This window comes from Elaeis guineensis, chromosome 14 (genome assembly GCF_000442705.2).
Source record: "Elaeis guineensis isolate ETL-2024a chromosome 14, EG11, whole genome shotgun sequence".
In the NCBI taxonomy this organism is placed as follows: domain Eukaryota; kingdom Viridiplantae; phylum Streptophyta; class Magnoliopsida; order Arecales; family Arecaceae; genus Elaeis; species Elaeis guineensis.
This window is the reverse complement of record NC_026006.2, coordinates 53,155,832-53,175,540: the sequence shown is the minus strand read 5'-3', so window position 1 is coordinate 53,175,540 and position 19,709 is coordinate 53,155,832. Positions and strand designations below refer to the sequence as shown.

At 35.6% G+C, this 19,709-nt stretch overlaps 1 protein-coding gene across 2 annotated transcripts in view; it reads left to right on the top strand.

Moving 5' to 3' along the window:
* Window positions 1-19,709, top strand: part of LOC105057601 (ferredoxin-dependent glutamate synthase, chloroplastic) — a 45,319-nt gene that overhangs the window by 7,190 nt on the left and 18,420 nt on the right. For both annotated transcript variants that reach the window (XM_010940252.3, XM_029268260.2), the window contains exons 5-13: window positions 1,150-1,248; window positions 1,525-1,595; window positions 2,835-2,931; window positions 5,146-5,238; window positions 8,748-8,893; window positions 12,290-12,449; window positions 14,239-14,349; window positions 14,483-14,698; window positions 19,101-19,258. In XM_010940252.3, the coding sequence (XP_010938554.1) occupies window positions 1,150-1,248; window positions 1,525-1,595; window positions 2,835-2,931; window positions 5,146-5,238; window positions 8,748-8,893; window positions 12,290-12,449; window positions 14,239-14,349; window positions 14,483-14,698; window positions 19,101-19,258 (1,151 nt within the window). The remainder of the gene's footprint in view (window positions 1-1,149; window positions 1,249-1,524; window positions 1,596-2,834; window positions 2,932-5,145; window positions 5,239-8,747; window positions 8,894-12,289; window positions 12,450-14,238; window positions 14,350-14,482; window positions 14,699-19,100; window positions 19,259-19,709) is intronic.

Genomic DNA, 19,709 nt, shown 5'->3' with positions numbered 1-19,709 from the left:
GAGCAGCACCCATGTAGAAGCTTCATGCAGCTAATAATTCTTTTTCTGTGATCTTTGACGTATGAGTTCCAAATCAAAACTATTTTTTGAATTAATGTGGCTATTTATTTCCTTCCTGGTGTGAATTATGTTTAAACAATTCTTAAATGTTCAGTCCTTGAGATCCAGAACATGCTTCTCCTAGGTTTTTAGTTCAGTTAATATGATAGTCTATTTTCATGCTTTTTGACTTAACTGAGTGTTATATATGGAGAAAAAGCACAAGTAACATACTCTGGTAATGCTAGCGGACTTTGAGGTGCAAGTGTTGGAAAGGAATGCTATAGAGTCAATAATTATTGGAGAAGCAAATGACCTGATATGAATAGTTATCTAATGATCCTGCATGAGAAATATTTCATTATGAGACAATTAGACACCAGCTTTCCCATCTCACCTACTAACGGTTGTTGAATTTGTGATGACAGTCTGCCTAAGTATTGAAGTGCATGGTAATATGTGTTATAAGCAACTTGCTAGATCAGATAATAAGTAGTACAGGTCTAAGATAATAGAAACACTTGCACTGATAATGAATTTAAATATGTTTTTCCTATTCATGAGAATGACATATTTTCCACAACCTAAACTGCTATTATCTGTCATAATAAAGAAGAATAGCACGTATGACATTGACATCTATAGGTAGTAATGCTAAATAACCTTATGTCAGTATGGGACAGTGCATGAAACTTGACCTTTACATTCGAATGAGGAAGAATGTTTAGTGTTTTGCTCCTCTAGAAGATGAGGGATCATCATGAAAGAGTCATGGGCTTATAGTAGATCGTCAATTATTAGGATCAGCCATTGATTATAGATATAGAAATCAGGATATTTCTCTATATGAACAGATACTTTAAGATAGGGATATTTATTTTCTGATCTTAAACAACTTAACTGCATAAAAGTGTGAACATGAAGAAATACATCTATGTCTTTTGGGTTTCTAATTGTTCAAATTTACTGGGAGTTATGAAGTGCTCATTTGTAACATCAGAAACTGTTATGTAAATTTCAACTGTTTCTGTTTTCATTCTGTTAAGAGTTTTGTAATTTCATGTCTTTGATGGGTTATTTATATATTTTCCTTGTCTCTTTTTTGGCCAGTTGTTGCTAAGAAGTGGTCGAAACCCAGCAGAAGCTCTGATGATTCTTGTACCGGAGGCATATAAGAATCATCCAACATTGATGATAAAATATCCAGAGGTAAGATTTGCTTACATGTTCTATGGGCTAGTGTATTATTTTTAATGTGCTTGTACAAAAGATTGCATATATATTTCTTACTTAGTTTCTTTTCTTTCTTTTTCTTTCTAATTAGATGTTTATATGTTTCTTTACTGTTTCTGTCTCCTCTAGCTTTATGCCAGCGGAGTTTATATGATTAAAAGTTCGTCTAGAGAATACATTCTGTTCCACATTTCCATTTGTACCATTAAACTTCCATAACATGTATTTGTTTATATTCTTTTGCGATGTTAGGTTGTTGATTTTTATGACTATTATAAAGGACAAATGGAAGCTTGGGATGGACCTGCCTTACTTTTATTCAGGTATTGTGTATTTATCACTTAGAGGTCCATTGTGTTTGTCATATCTGTTGTAAGTTGGCATGTTGTTTTAGTCACTAGTTGAAATTTATGGGTTCTGATTGTGGTTTTCGTAATATAATTTATTGTTATTATCAGCAGTGGTTTTTGTTCTCTCCTTCACTTGTTTATCCGGCTCTGTTTGGGCCCATATGATTACCTTAATAAATGAAAAGTGGGTACAGGGGGGAGTGGCAGCCTAGGCGATATTCTGGTTATTCTGCTATAGTGGTTGTTGTAAACAGAAAGACGGAATCATGGCTATACTGCACATGTACTTCTATTCCCTTATTCAATCTTGCTTTCCTTCTTCTAATTGTTTTTTCTTATGCTTGTTTGCTTCTTGGCTCTTGCTATCCATTTTGCAATATATTTCTCCTTCCAAGGGTTGTATACTTGTGTTGCCCTTAGGAAGAGTTTTGGCAGAGTATATTAGTATCGTACCCCTTCATACTGTTGTCATATGTATTCAAATTTGTTGTATTTAAGGAAAATGAGAACAAATCATGTTGATATCAATCTACCTTTAGTGTAAATTTTATTTAGAAACATGCATCTATACCTTTTTTCTCGAGTGTTCAAGTGATGATTAGTGACTGGATCCTGGTAAGAGTATCATTTATGTTGATTCCACTTGCTACTGCAAGTATCCCTCTTGACATAAAATCAATTGCAATAAGCACATAATGTATAGTTGGGTAATGGCATACAATTAAGTGGAAGACCCTGCCTATCTACCCACCCACTCCCTCCATGCCCTGCCCTGTATGCATGTATACAAACTAGAGTTGTAAAATTAGGAGTTCCCTACAGGGCAGGGTTGTTAAAACAATTTAAATGCTCTTTCTGGTCCTTAAACATTTAAATGGTTTCATGCAAATAAATTAATAGGACCTTATTAAGTGGTTAAAGAATTTACTTCTAAACTTAAGCTACTTTGTGCATGGTTATATTTATAGATAATAAACCATTAAAGGATGACTTTCTAGCTGAAAGATTTCTCCTTAATCAATATTGCATACCATTGTGAGTTAGAAGTATTGGGCGAGAAAGTGAATATCCAGCCATAAATTTTAGAACGCAAGTAAAGAAAGCAGCTTGTGCTCTGTAGTTTGTTAACATAAGATTTATTTAGTTATAAATTGGACATGCTTTTTAGCAACTAAATATAGACAACTAATTATTATCTTTTGATGGATCTAGTGATGGAAAAACAGTAGGAGCCTGTCTTGATCGAAATGGTCTTCGTCCTGCTCGATATTGGCGAACAATTGATGATGTAGTTTATGTTGCATCTGAGGTAAACAATATATTCACTCATTTTAGAGGTACTTGATTATATAAATTTTCATTTACTATTCAATTTCCATTTTAAGAGTGTGTTTCTTAGAATTTCACTTATATCAAACACGTTCAGAACATTGTTATCTTCACTCCATAAAGGATAATACCAGCAGATGTTCCTATGCTTCATCTAGTGAACAAACTGCACAATTTCTCCAAAGAAAATGTTCTGTATTGCTTGCCATAGTTTATTATTGACATTATCCCTTCCAAGGTTTTAAATCCCATGGGATGAAGGTGTCCAGTTTTCTCCATGGAATAGGATGCCCGGCAGTTATGTTTTATCCCGGCAATAGTCTTGGTAGATGTCCTCCATCTCTCTCTTCTTCTTCTTTACTTTTTTCCTTTCTTTTTGGTTTTTTTCTTTCTTTCCTTCTTTTCTTTGTTTCTTCTACCTTCCTTTCTTTCCTTAGCTTTTTCTTTTCTTTTCTTCTCCCTTCCTTTCTTTTTCTTCATTTTTCTTCTTCTTTTCTTTCGCTCTTTCCTTGTCTTCATCTTTCCTTCATTTCCTTATTTCTTTTTTCTTCTTTTCTCGTTGTGTGAATGGGTTTCGGAGTCTTGAACCCATCATGATCCTATTTTCTGACAGGAGTGGGATGGGATAGTTGGGATGCCCCTTGCCCTGTCGGGATGTAAAAGCCTTGGTCCCTTCTATGTTAAAGTGAAGATGGAAGAAAAATGAACTATGTCATAAATATCAGCAAACATTTAGTGCTGAAATCCATAGAAGTGTTCAAGAAACGCAGTCTCTTCTGCTGCTTCATTCAGCGTAATGAATGTTAGCTTAGGGTTGGTAATTTTCGACCCAATTTTTTTATCCAACCTGCACTGAATCCACCTAATCTGACCTGCTGGGTTCGTGGGTCAGGTAAAGATCAGTCAAACATGACCTCCCAGCCGTCAGGGCAGGGCTTCTCAACCCCTTGGTTCAAGGGCTATACATTATATTATATTAGTTTCAATATATATCTTTAAGTGGCAGTTTTATGGGGCAAATTTGAGCCACAGAATGTAATATTGGTTTAGAGATTTGTTTATCTTATTTACTTTGTAGAGTGATTTAGTCCAAAATAGCCCGGTTACTCTATCGATATATTACCGGTATGGTATGATACTATCGGTATGGTATGGTACTCATCTGATACCAAAATAGGTAACCATTTTTCTTTTCTTTTGGTATGCCTCGATACCAGCTGGTATGCTTTGGTACAGGTTGGTACACAACTCGGTATGCCTCGATACAAGTCGATACATGGCAATACTCTTTGGTACGGGGTGGTATGGGGCTTGTTTGACATTGAGTTTCGTACTGGTTTCCTCCCGAAATGGTATGGTACACCCCATATTGAGCGATACGACAAACCATGGCCAAATATGAAGCCCAAAACTAGAGAGGGTTGGGCCAACTAAGACAGGTCCATGGATTGGCTGAGGGTTGGGTTCAGGTCAGGCCCATGGGCCTCGATATATGATCTCAACCTAACCTGAACCTAGCTGTCCTTGCAGATTGCACCCCTATGTTAGCTTAATGTGCGCGAGAAATTGCAGATATTAAGTTGGTCACTCCAATTGGGTGCGCTTCACAAACTAGTCATGATATAACAAGTTAAACTTTCTGGAGTTCAGTGTTAAATGTGACCATGACTTATCTTTCAAGCTTTTTCCTGGTTTAAGGGAAAAGTGAACGAGTTACTTCCCTTAACTTTTGGCATGTCCACTTTGATGCTCAACGATCGATCATTTGCTTGCAATATTTCTTGTCCGAAAAATAGCTTTGAAATTTATCTAATTCATCCTGATACCTGCATCATAATTTTTTCTTTATTCTACATTTTCTTAAGAGATTCACTTCCCTATATCAGCATCCGAATCAGCTGACGCACCCACTCCTGCTTCAGGTAGCTAAAGCTGAACTGGTGCAGGTCAATGCAAGCTGGCATGGGTTGGAAGAATGCCTGATAATCAATTGTAGCCTACTATGGGCTGGCATTTGAAACCATGGATTGCCTTATATTTGCTTCACAATCTTGAATGTTTATTCCTGATGCAATTTGAATGCTTGTTCATTTTCCACTACTGTAGTGAATATGTGCGTATCAGACTCACTAGCTCTTGGTATAAGGATCCATGATGCATTGCATGATTTTTGTTGTTTGTCTGTTATTTGCAGGTTGGTGTTTTACCAATGGATGAGACTAAGGTAACAATGAAAGGTCGATTAGGTCCAGGAATGATGATTACTGTTGATCTGCAGAGTGGTCAGGTTTGCATTTAAATCCATATCTGTAATTGCACAATAGCATAATTTAGCATTCAGTGTTCTATGATGTGCTAAATATAAATACATGTATGTATACATGTATATACATGTGTACACACACACACACACACACACACACACACACACACACATACATTACATACGTACGTACTTACGTACATATACATATATACATATGCCCTACACACACACACACACACACACACATATACATACACGTATACATATACCTATAGATATACACGTATACATATATACACACACACACACACATATATATATATATACATATACATATACCTATATATATATATATATAGATATATACATACACGTATACATATCCCTATATATATATATATATATATATATATATATATATAGATAGATACCTATAGATATACACGTATACATATACCTATATATATATATATATATATATATATATATATATATATATATATAGATATACATACATATATACACGTATATGTATACGTATAGGTATATATATATATATATATATATATATATATATATATATATATATAGATATACATACATATATACACGTATATGTATACGTATAGGTATATATATATATACATATATACCTATAGGTATATATATATATATACACACACACACACACATATACCTATAGATATACACGTATACATATACCTATAGATATATATATACCTATATATATATATACATATACCTATATATATATATAGATATATACATACACATATACATATACCTATAGATATACATATACACATATACATATACACGTATACGTATACATATACATATACACGTATACGTATATGTATACATATACACGTATACGTATATGTATACATATACATACATACATATATATATATATATATATATATATATATATATATATATATATATATATATATATATATACATATACACACACACACATACATATATATATACACACACACACATACATATATATACACACACACACACATACATATATATATATACACACACATACATACATATATATACACATACATACATACATACATACATATATATATATATATATATATATATATATATATATATATATATGTATGTATGTATGTATGTATGTATGTGTGTGTGTGTGTGTATATATATATATATGTATGTGTATACATATATATATATATATATATATATATATATATATATATATATATGTATGTGTGTGTGTGTGTGTGTGTATATATATGTATGTATGTATGTATGTATGTATGTGTGTGTGTGTATATATATATATATGTATGTGTATACATATATATATATATATATATATATATATATATATATATATATGGTCTGTGAAAAATTGAAAATATTGATAGCTAATTTCAGTTCTTTTTCCTTTCATTGGTCAATCATCATTCTAGGTTTGGTAATTATTAGTATTGCCAGTGATTCTTCCTAAGCTTTTTGTTTTTTTTTTAAGGTGTTAATTTGATTGATACATGGAACTTGAAGTATTTAATAGCCCAATTCAGATAATGGACTTAATGATGACTATTAGTGAAGTATTTAATAGCTCAACTGATTGGCAATTAGTGATGACACATGGAGCTGCATCAAGTATATTTGTAACATTGTAACATATACTGTTCTCAAGTAAGTTAGTTTAAAGATTGTATATAGTAGCATACTGAACTAGGCAATGAATTCACAAAAATCGAGAGAGAAACTTGAGCCTATGACTTAAAATATGCAAAAGACTAAAAAGTTAGTGACCTATTTGTACCTTATTGCTACTAATAAGTACCTTTGTGAGTTTGAATCTTTTGACCATGGAGATATCACTCTGCTATATTAGTTAAATAATCATCTTAAGTGTTGCTCAATGCTAATGGTAAAAATTTTAGAATATGCATTGCACATATTTACGAATTGATCCACCCAAAGTCCATTGAACCGATATTGGGACCCATGCTGGCCTGTCAGCAATACGAGTCAGTATGGATCCGTACTAGATCGGACCGGTACGAATCGATACAAAAGCAAAGAAAGAAACTGAGGAGGAGGAAAAGAGAGAAAGAGAGGAGGGGGAGGGACAAGGGGGAAGGAGGGAGAGGGTGGCCAAAGGAAATGCCAATGTGGCCATAGGCGGGCCGCGGGCACACTCAATGAGCCGCCAAGGTCTTCACTTCCTCTGCCAAATTGTGACTGAGAGAGAGAGTAGAGAGAGGGAGGGAGGAAAAGAAAAGGAGGGAGGGAAAGTCGGTGAAGAGGCCGTCGTGGCCACCAAACGGCGAAATCACGGTCTGTGGCTCCACGGGCGTGAAACAGGGGCGATCGCCCCTGTTTCATGGGTTTTTTTTAAAAAACTTCAAAGTGAAGTTGGCACACCCATTGCCGGCTTCACTATTTCTTTAATTTTTTTTAAAAAAATTCATGAAATAGTGAAGTCGGGATTTGTTGGTTTCACCGAACCGATTGCCAGTTTCACTATTCATCATCGTTTTAAAATAAATACGATGAATAGGGGCGATCGTCCCTGTTCCATGATCGTGGCTCCACCTGCGCCTTTTCCGTAGTCTGGTGGCTACCCGCTGCCCCCGGTGGCCTCTTTGCCGACTGCGCCTCCCTCCGATACCCTCGCTTTTCTCTTTCTCTCTCTCTCTCTCTCGATTAAACGTCCTATCGGGCGACACAGAGCCGTAGAGGCTTCTGCGGCCCTCCGATGGCCTCGATGGGCCACCGCCGACACTCCGATGGTGTCGTCCCCTTTTTTTCTCCCCTCCTCTTTCTCTCTTCCTCTCTTTCCTTTTCTTTCCCTCTCCCTCATCTAATGTTTTGATTTGGAACGTCGAACCATCACGGTTTGTGGCCGGTACGGCTCAAAACATCCCAAACAGCCTAGTTTGGGACAGTTCATCGAACCATGGATCCACCAACTTACGTATAGTTATTATAAAGTAGTAGTAAATGATTTAATCTTGAACTCCTATTACATGAGATTAAATCTAATATGTACGCTATGCTGTACTACTTTTTCCACAATAAGTGAACAAGAACATATACTTCGACCACAGATACACACACCCAAGAAAAGGAGCATATACACGTACATGCATATGCTTGTACATGTATATATTTACATACATGTATTTACACCACATATACCAGAATATAGGCATATATTTATACCAAATGTACATGTATATGCTTGTTTGTGTGTGTGCTTTTGTGGGTCTGTATGAATATGTTCTTTTGATATATGATATTTTGCATGTTGTTAATCATGAACTACTTAAATATGTAAAATTTTGTGTCATGACAAGTTTAAATGTAAGTTTGGTCATCTATTCTCCTATAGATTCTTAGATGTGATGCACACCATGTGCTTTTGTTGTATGTCCCCTTTTGTAGTTCTTTCCTAAAATCCTTAAAATTGTTCTAATATAATAATTGTTATTATTATTTTTTAGGTGTATGAAAATACTGATGTTAAAAAGAGAGTAGCTGCAGCGAAACCCTATGGAAAGTGGTTGACAGAAAATATGCGTACTGTGAAGCCTGTCAACTTTCTTGCATCTGTTGCTATGGATAATGAAATGGCTTTACGACACCAACAGTAAGGATCACTAATTCACTATGCTATCATTTTTCATTTTTAGTTCCAACATGGACATTCAACCTTTAAATATCTTTCTTCCCCTGCCAACCTGATAGGAGGAATGGCTCAGCCTCATCCAACCTTTAAACATCAATGTTTATGTGCTTTGAGATTTGCCATTACATGAGGATATTGTCTTGGCTCTAAATAGAGCATCATGGGCCGAACAGGAAATTTTATTTTTATAGTTGATTTCATTTTAGCTGCTTTATTGACTGTTGCCTATTTATTTTCCAGTATCTTCTTTGAAGTTTTATTAGTGTGGAGACATTTGTAGTTTGTACTACATTATAGCTACCTAAAGATGTCCTTGTACACATGATCATCATCATCATTATCGCATGTGTTGTAGTTAGAGAAATTGTTAGCTGTATATGAGCTCTTCATTATTAAATGCATATTTATACTATTGTTTATATTTTTATTGTTCCATTGATTGTGCAAGTCTAACACTTTACTAATGACTCCACTATTGAATTGTATTTGAATAGGACATTGGTTACTTTCTTCCTTCTTTGCCTTTTTTCCTTGAACATGGTATCACAACCATCTTGTGTTCCTACATAAATTGGACCGCCCTTCCTAATATGACTATTTTATGAATTTTGCTTTATTGTTTTTATTTCTAACATGCATCTTTAAGAAGGTTTAAAAACTTATAATTGTTTTAGATTCTGTCTCAACATGAATTTTTGTTTTAATACTTTTCTAGTAGTTTCAACTCCAATTTTGGTACTTTTTAACTAAAAATACTAAATTCATCAAATTGTCAGTTAAAATTTGGGAAGAATATTGACAAAAATAAAAAAAATAAGAGAAGAAGAAAAATTAGAGAACATACTCGAAAGCATGTTCATTATTTTTTGAAAATAGGGTAATTTGTCATTTCCCTATTTTCTGGCTATATAGTATATGACAAGGTTCACTGCATCAGTACCAGATCTTGTATCAACTAGTGACCGGTTTGGTATGGAATAGGTCCGTATCGTGTCATTCCAGGGCATACCAAAACAAGGAGAGGGAGAAGGGGACACAGATATGTGGATCAGTTTGGCAATCATTGTTATGTGGATCTACATTTTCATGAATCATAAGACTTCAGTTCCAGGATAGGAATTGCGGAAACAATTTACTTTTCTCCAAATTTCTCAAAACTTTAATATTGAGAAGCTTCATAATCTTCTTAAATTTGCAAAGGTTTGAGTTTATTTGAGGAAAAATGCTTCCCGACATTTAGAGAAATGAATGAAAGGCATAAATAGGCATGTAGATAGTAGAATTGGCCTGATATGTTTCTTTCAACTAAAACTCCAAAACCAAACCTAGTTTTGGATTGGTTTTCATTCGAAATTTAACCATTTGTATTGTGGTCTTAGTTTCAGAACTTAAAGCACAACTTCAAACCACAATATTTTACATTGTCCTATATCATTGTTGACTTTTAATAAGACCAAATTATCAATTTTTATCAAAGTATGCTTCCATTTTATTTGTAATGTACATCGATCTGACTAGAGACAAGTAAAACCATACTACTCTTTTTGACCAACTGATATTATCTATATTTTGTCAGTTTTTTTTTTCATTGCGTATAGGATTTAATTTTTCTCCATTAGTTGTTTCAACCTTTTTTTCTCAAAGTATATGTTAGAATAGCCCAAAAAGTAATTTCTTGGGCATTGAAGAAAAGTTTCTGCTTAAATATTAAATCATGAGTGTTGAGGACGTGTATGCTACAGCCATGAAATGCATTTGAAGTTGTGTTAAGGCTAGAAATTAGTAAGCGTACAGTAAGAGTCAACACTGAGCCGATCAGTCACTACAGGCTTATTGCTAATGATTACGAAAAGTGCTATGATATCTGTTCTTTTCAGATGATATGATGTTGATTGATAAGAAGAGGACAAACTTTCTTTTTTGGAATTAGGAAGGAAATTTAGAGGCTAATGGCCTTAAAATCATTATAATGAAAACAAACTATTGATATAATGAGAACAGATATATTGTTGCAGCGATAATGAAAATGGAAATGAACATGGAGCCCTAGTTGTATTTAAGGTCAAGAATATATAGTGTGATTAACTATGTTATCTTGAATGGGTGGATAAAATGGGGAGTTGCTTTTGGCAACGATGGAGTTGAACTAATATAAAGGAGAATGAGATGGATTATTGTTGAAGTAGGAGAAAAAGGATGAAGAATTAATATATTAATAAAGGTGCAGAGGTTGCACTATTTGAGGACAAAATGTTGGTGAAACTGTTTGGGATAATATAGACACAAGTAACAGTAATCTATGGTAGTTTGGTTTTAGGAGGAGGAAAATCTTCAGCTTATGTGGATGGAAGTTGCAGAAAGTGATTTAAAAGAACTTATGGTGGTACCAGAGTTAGCTTTTGACAGGAATGATTGGTAAATAAAAATTTATACAAGTGACTTTAAATAGATGGGATAGTGTTTTATCATCATAAATATGATCATCTGACAGAATGACATTTTTTTCCTATCCTACCCTTATTAAGCTTCACTTGGTGCTGTAATCAGATGATGATGAGCCCTGTATAAGCTGACCTGTTATTGTCAACTAGCTGGCCACACATTGTTGGTTCTGCTGTCAGTTTGTTGCTGCACCAGACTCTACTTCCAATGCTAATGCCTTTTTGTTCTCTTCTATTATGTCTACCATCTCATGGGCACTGATGTCATCTTTGTTTTTGCATCAGCTTCAAACCATCACAATTTTGGTTTTGGTCTTCTATGGCATTCCAGTAAGATGTCTTTTCATGCTTTATTGTTTGATGTACCATATCACGGTGCATAAATTCTACTGTGGTCATTTGGTTTCGGCACCAGCACTATGACAGAGAATTTATGGACATTTGTACTCCCTCTACCACAGTTGTCGAAGTATTTTTCAAATTTCCAAGAATCCAGTGTTCCATGTGTTCCACATATGTTAGTGATTAGGATTCAATACCCTCCTATATCGTATGTATTGCTTGTGCTTCTTAGGGAACTGGCACAGTACTTAGGAATGCATGTTTGAGCATGCCCTTGCATGTGTGCCTGCTTGTGTGCATCCATGTAATAAGATGTCTACATGTAACATAATATCACTTTTTAGATAATTTAATTTATTTTGGTATTTTGTATTCTTGGGAAAATGCTCTTCCATCTCATATGCTTGTTTGCATCAACCTAAGGAGATGTTTTTAGCTCAAACTCAAAGCATTGTTTAAAGGCTAGGTTGTTATAATTCTTTAAAACTAGAGTTTACTTTTCTTTCTAAATCATCTACTTTTCTTTTTTGAATAAATGATCCTTTCTTGAACTACCTTGCTGTGGTTAAACCAGGGCATTTGGCTACTCAAGTGAAGATGTTCAGATGGTCATTGAGACAATGGCCTCGCAAGGGAAGGAGCCGACATTTTGCATGGGTGATGATATTCCATTAGCTGTCCTATCTCGGAAACCACATATGATTTATGACTATTTCAAGCAGCGCTTTGCCCAGGTCAGTTTGATATACCGAAATGAAGCAACTACTAATCCAGCATGACCTTTTCTGCCCACTAGCTACAAGAGATGTTTACCAATGAGTTTGATATTTATATTGTCAAACAAATAATAGTTTAACATACTATAAGACCAGTTGGCAGTTGTTATACTCAAAATGCTAGTCTTGCTAATGTCAGGAGTCATCTAAATCCGGTAAATATTTGTACTTTTGCTACTTTGGAGTGAGCTTCTTGCTTCCTTGACTGTAAATTTTAACATTAATGTCACTAGGAAACAACTAATTTGTTGTGAATTTATCCAATATTACTTTGCAAGTTCCTGCGCACATGGAATGCACTTAGAAAACCAAAAAAAAAAAAAATTACAATGTTAAAAAAAAATGACAATTTTAAATAATCCATTACCATATCAGTTTGTAAATTTGTAAGATAGCCTGAAGAAATTGAGAAAGTAAGGGAGTGCATTGATGATAAGTAGTGATTAACATGAATAATGGCACATATGCACCGTAATATGAGGCATACATCATTATTACTACACAGAAGCAAAATATCCTTGTTTTTGTCTCTTCCTTCTATTTCTCATTGATATTGCTAACAACCAAATGCTAGGTGAATACTATGCACAATGTACAATTTTCTTTGTATTAGCTTACACAATTATTTTTTACATTTAAAGTGCATTCAAATTGTTATTGATCTTGGGGTTATTCTCATATTAGTGCTGACTGCTGAGCAAACAAGATGTATGCAATTTAAGATGAAGGAGTGCTTAATAGTTGGCTGTTATCCCATCAATAATATTGTTTGCAATAGATTTGATAAATAGACTCTTTTTTTTATATGCTTTTTCTCTTTCTTAGTCATTTATTGCAAAGTGAGTGTACTTGCAGAAGAATGAGATGCATCGTTATGCATGATAACTAACCATTTTGGGCCATATCCATAACCATCGAACCTTGTTGTAATTATGTGGGTCGATATTGCTACTCATATATCAAGGACTCGTGTGCTTATGGTTGGTGCTGGCATGTTAAATACTGTAATGTGCTGTCTTATGCCAATGCCTGGCAAGCTTTGGCAGGGCTTTGTGCCAAGCACTGACATGTGGCAACACCATGCACAATTGCACATAATGCTCGAATAACACTAGCGCAGTACGTATTATGCCTCCATGTATCTAGTAGTCAAAATGGTAGTTTGCATTGTATATAGCAGTGATGGTACTTCCATTCTAGTTATTTTCTTGCCTTATCTAGTTTTTGCAATTTTTCCAATTGATCTTACTTGCTCAATATTATTATTATTTCATTTTTTTCAAGAAAAAAAGAATTGAATGATTTGTTGAGTGTTTTGAGAGGCCATGACTGATGTTTTCTCAATTTCCCACTATTTATCGTTTGCCAAGTTTAATATGGACTATGGAGTATGGAGTGTATATATATATAGTTGTCCAGAAGTTTGATTGGATGGTTGAAACCATTTGACTTTTCTGCATGAGCCAGTAAGAATCTCTACAATATCCAAGTGGTGTGCCTTCCAAAACTGAGTTTTTGTGGCATCAACAATTAAGATGCATTTTTTACTCATGCATATACTGACCTATTAGCTTGCCTCAAGTCTTATTGCTGTATCAGTTGTATCCAGTCTTTGTAATTCCATCTCCTTTGTATAGATGATTTTGTAATTATCTCTTTGTTGTAATATCATTCTCCAAATATTATAAAATGTTTATCGTCTATTTGTTCCTTGTGCTTGTGTTCTTATACATGGTCATTTTTTTAGGTTACAAATCCTGCGATTGACCCCCTCCGAGAAGGCTTAGTTATGTCTCTTGAGGTCAATATTGGAAAACGTGGAAATATTTTAGAGGTTGGACCTGAGAATGCTGCTCAGGTATGTAACTCTTTGTTGACTTAACACTTAAATTGGTATCCTGGAAATTATTACTTATTTATTTGAACCCTGTTCTAGATAACACAAATTATTGTGTTTTTGCATCTTATTATGATATTATTATATTGTTCAGGTTATTTTGCCTAGTCCTGTGCTGAATGAAGGGGAACTTGATTTGTTGATGAGGGATTCAAATTTAAAGGCTCAAGTATTGCCAACATATTTTGATGTTCAGAAGGGTTTAGATGGTTCACTGGAAAGAACATTAGTGGAACTCTGTGAAGCAGCTGATGAAGCTGTTCAAAATGGTTCCCAACTGCTTGTGCTTTCTGACCGGACTGAGGAGCTGGTGAGCAATAATTTAGCATGAATATGACTATTTTCTGCATTGATTTTTCCTTTTATCTTTCAGTTGTAGTCCTATTTAAATTACATGTTATTCTTTCATAATTTCTGCAAATTTTGAAGTAATGTTTAGACTTTGTCTTTTCATCATGTGAATTGGAGGTTTTTAGATAACCAATAACCAAACTTTGTTACTGGGTTAACAGGGAAGGGCTTCTTTAGTTCTTTATGTCAATACCATGACCAGATATCATGATAATACAAGCTTTGTATTTTGTACTAATATTTTTTTCTCCATGCAGGGTTTAAGGTGGCCTTAATGCCCTTATGCAAAATAAGAAATAAAAGTTTCCACCGATAAATTCTCATTATAAACCATTTTCAAACATATGTCCGATGGTTGTCAATGCTACTAATTGATATCCTAAAGTTATTAGCATAGTTTGCTGTACTGCCCCATACCATCCGATAGAGGGCATACCATACCGTATCGGTCTCATACCGGTATATTATTTCATACCGTACCGATACTTGGCATGCTATCTCATATCGTACCGAACCATGTACCAGTACGGGGCTCGGTATCGAGAGAATGAACCTTGGTTACTGGTATGGAACTCCTTTTTTTTTTTTGATAGGGCAAAGCACTCATACAACACAAGTATGAACACAACCAAGAGAGTTAGAAAAAAGAGTGTCCTGATCGGGCAGCGACAAAACAGTAACATAAATCCAAAGAGTTCCTCTTGAGTACTCGGTAACATAGCTGGCGACCCAATCTGAAGCACCGTTCAACTTGCGATTAACATACTTGATGGCCATGGAGACTACCCCCCCCCCCAAAATAAAAAAAGCCTCCAAATGTCATAAATGAGCAGGTGCCCAATAGCTGAACTACCTCCAAATGTCACTAGTATGGAACCTTGGAAAATGTGAAAGAACAATGAATCCGGGATGGTGTCCATAAGAAGCCATGCTCCCATGCATGGCATATTAGCAAATGGAAAAACCAACAAAATCCCCATAATTTTCTTATTGCACTAGCTGTATGTAGAACAAGTTGTACTGGCAAAGGGATGATTGGCAATGTTGTGTAATATCAAATTATTGGTCATATACAAGAATCAAAGGAATAGGAGATGGGCTTTAAAGCCTACCTCTTAAGGGCATGCAGGAATCATTCCTATTGGCCCATCCAGCTTGCATCTTTTGGGGGCTTGCTGAATCTTGGCCTAAATCCAGCTTGTGGGTCTGGTGGTTTGCAGGAAGAAGCAAAAGATCCATGGAGTTATTTTTTTTTCCCACTAGATTGTACTATGGGGTGTTCGGTTGATATAGGCCATGCTCAATCGGCTTCTCAGTTTATGAATCCAATAGGAAATTCAGCCCAAATTCTTTTGGATTACCCAAATGGGCCCTATTTAGCAGAGTTCGCCGAACCACCTCAGATCGGATGGTTCGGGGCGTGCCAAACCATATCGGAGGCTAAGCAGTGGGGTTCAGGCATCCTAATTCGAAACGCTGGCAAAGACAGAGTAAGGGGGAAGGCAAGAGAGGAAGAGAGGGAGGAGGGAAGAGAAGGAAAAAGCCGGTGGTGGCCCGCAGAGGCCATCGGAGGGCCGTCGAGATGTGAGAAGAGAGAGAGGGAAGGGAGAGGAGGGAGTGAAAGATGGCGAGGAGGCTGCCAGAGGGCCGCTAGGTGGCCACCATGGCTGCTGAACGGTCCAAACTTGCCCCGCAGTGGCCGCGAGGTAATTCTGGGCCGTTTGGAAATTGGGGGGTAATTTTGGGCTGTCCAGTAGCCACCTAAGGGCCCTTCGGTTGCCTCCCCACTATCTTCCGCTCCCTCATCTCCCTTCCCTCTCTCTCTGTTTGCATTTTCTCTCGCGGAGGACCGCAGAGCTCGAGAGGCCTTGATGGCCCTCCGGTGCCCATCGCTGTTGTCTCTGCTGGCCTCTCTTTCTTCCCTCCTTCCCTCCTCTCTCTTTCTCTCTGTTTTTCTCCTCGGTTCATCCCTCATTGTAGTACTGATTTTGGGCCCGGTACAGTCCGATACGGGGGCATATCGATTCGTACCACCGGCCGGCCGATATGATGTTCGGTTTTGAGTTGGCGATCCTTGCTAATTATTGTCTATGCTTGAAGTATGTAACTACTTGATCATAGTTAGGTTTTTAGTTCCCTGATCAGTGAGAGGCACAAGTTTTTGGGTCTTTCTATATAGAAAGTTCTAGATATGAAAACTAATGTAAAAAGCAAGTAAAGCTGTAAAGGATGTAAGTGTTATTTTTCATCTTAGTGAAATAAACAAAGTGTGATATGGGTTTAACACCATGGACACTAAATTTGAGTAAATCTCAGAGGAAACATATCAGAAAGTGGCTTATATTGATCTCATTTCACTGTGTCTAGAGCTGAAGGTATATATTGCATATCCTACCCATGGTTTGCAGTACTGGCTTACTGACTCAAACTAGTAGCAATCTGGTACTTGGTATGCCCCCTCAGACCAAGTGTCAGTACCAAGTACTAGACCATACTGACAATATACTTGTTGGGTGCTGGCATGGCTACTGGAATTGGTACCATGAACCTTGATCCTACCGTACAAGATTTTGCATTTAATCCTTTACAACATAATGAAATTGTAGATCAAAGGCTGTTCTCCTTTTGTTGATAGTTGAAATGATTGAGGCCTGGTGTGCTCCCTCTGAAAACCATAAGATATAATGCAAGGATGTTGACTTATATGAGCATCTTTGTGCATCGCATACTCCATGCTGTGTACACATCCTCCCATCATCATCATCATCATCATCACTACCTTTTGTAATCAAAATAAATCTAGTGTGGAGTAAAATAAGTTCAGAGAACTCCATAGGGGTGACAATCTTTCAACACTTGAAGTTGACATTGGATTTTTGGCCAAGGCAAATTAGGCCATACGGGGGCTTGCCCTCAAACCAAGGCCAGTTTTTTAGCAGGTTGACTTATGTTATTGCTCACAATTTAAGCCCATGCAACTATGCAATGATCCTCGTGGTTTGCTAGACTTCGAAAGTATCCAGTTGAGAGGGTTTAATAATAGCACAGATGGCAATGGTGTGATATAAAGCAGATCTCAAGAATTATCCCAATGGCGCATACCTTACAATATCCTATGATACATACTGAGCTAGCAGGCAATAGTTATTGTATGAAGAGCTCACACCTTTGTACCATCTGTCTTGACCCATATTGCTAATTAGTGGTCTATATGGTTCAACATGTTTGATATGCTGATATAAGCTAATATGTATTGGCAGTGTATGTACCTTTCTTTCCCATTCCAAACTCATCCTCAACCATCTTGAACATTCTTTTTTTGATTCCAGATAGTCTGGACTCTGGAGATAACTTCTTTTGGCTTTTTTGTTGATCAAAATGACCAATTCATGGATGGGATGTGGTAACAACAAAAAGTTATCATTCTACATCTGATTAGAGGCTAGAAATTAAGGTAATTGGAGGTATATAAATGCCCTGCAATACTTGTACTATCCATACACGCACCTATAGCATGTTACCTGTAACTTTAAAGCTTGTGTAAGTTATTATGTGTAAAAATAGATGCTAACTGTTAAATCTTGTAACAAGTTGAAGTCATACTATGCACATCTTAAATAGAAACATAAATTTATGATGACATGTAGGTAGATTTCCATGAATTTGTTATAAACTATGCTAAATTATTCACAACACGACTGCAATAAGTATATGTTAAGATGGGCCTGTGATAAAATGAAACTGAACAATGTAGTGCATCCAAAGTTTGTTTCTTTCCATTAAGTGTCCTTTTGATACAATATGGTATAATTAATATACAAGACTTTGACAGGTACCAAAATGATATGTGTGCCCAGCCTGGGCAACTGACATTATGAAATTATGGACCAGAAGACCTTATTCACCCTAGTGACAACTATTATCATAAAATAGGTGGAAAAATAGCTTTTGTCCTCCTTTTTTACTGAGAGAAAATGTAATTAACATTTATGGCTTACTCTGGTGAAAAACCTCATTGCATGTTACAGCATGTGTTGAAGAAATATTTGTATATGTATTTGAATTTTATAAATTTTTTGTTAACACATGTAGATTTCTTCTCATTGGCACATATTACTATAATTCATGTATGACATGTTTATGGGATATGTAAGAGTTATTCGATATATCATATATGCTCTTTGGACAAATCATCTCTATTTCTTTCCCTGCTGACAAATCTTGTGTTTTGTGTCTTCATGGAAAAAGGTGCATAGGGATCCTTCCTATTATATATTTGTTAGAGTTATTCAATATATTCTCTCTGGATGATTGTGTAATCAATTTCTCATTTTAAATCACTGGATGTGTATAATTATCAGGAACCAACTCGTCCTGCTATCCCAATACTTCTTGCTGTTGGTGCTGTCCACCAGCATCTGATTCAAAATGGACTGCGAATGTCAGCTTGTATTGTTGTTGATACTGCTCAGTGTTTTAGCACCCATCAATTTGCATGTTTAATTGGATATGGGGCCAGGTCTTCTCTTCTATATTTGGAATTTTTTTTTTTACTTTATTTAATTGTAAAACTTGTTCTTTTTATCTGGTAATCACTTTTCTATCAGCTTCATGCAGTCTGTAACAGCTAGTAGAAAGATTTGGTTCATGATATAGTTTTATTTGTACAGTTGTACTTCTATTTCCTATAATGAGGAGAGTTTGTGAGCCTTCAATAATTGTCATATCTCATATGTTCATTTATCTTGGACACTTTGTCATCTTGCCTTCTGAAATAAGTTTGATTGTAACTCATGATTATTGGGTCAATGATTTTGCAATAGGAAGGATTAGATGCCTTCAAAAGAAGATTGAGATCATATTAACATATCATGTACGTACATATGAATGTCAAACTCGAACCACATCTGTTTATTTTCTCTTTTTTAGCTGAAGTCATGCAAGCTGTACTTGGCATATGTTCTGTTCAT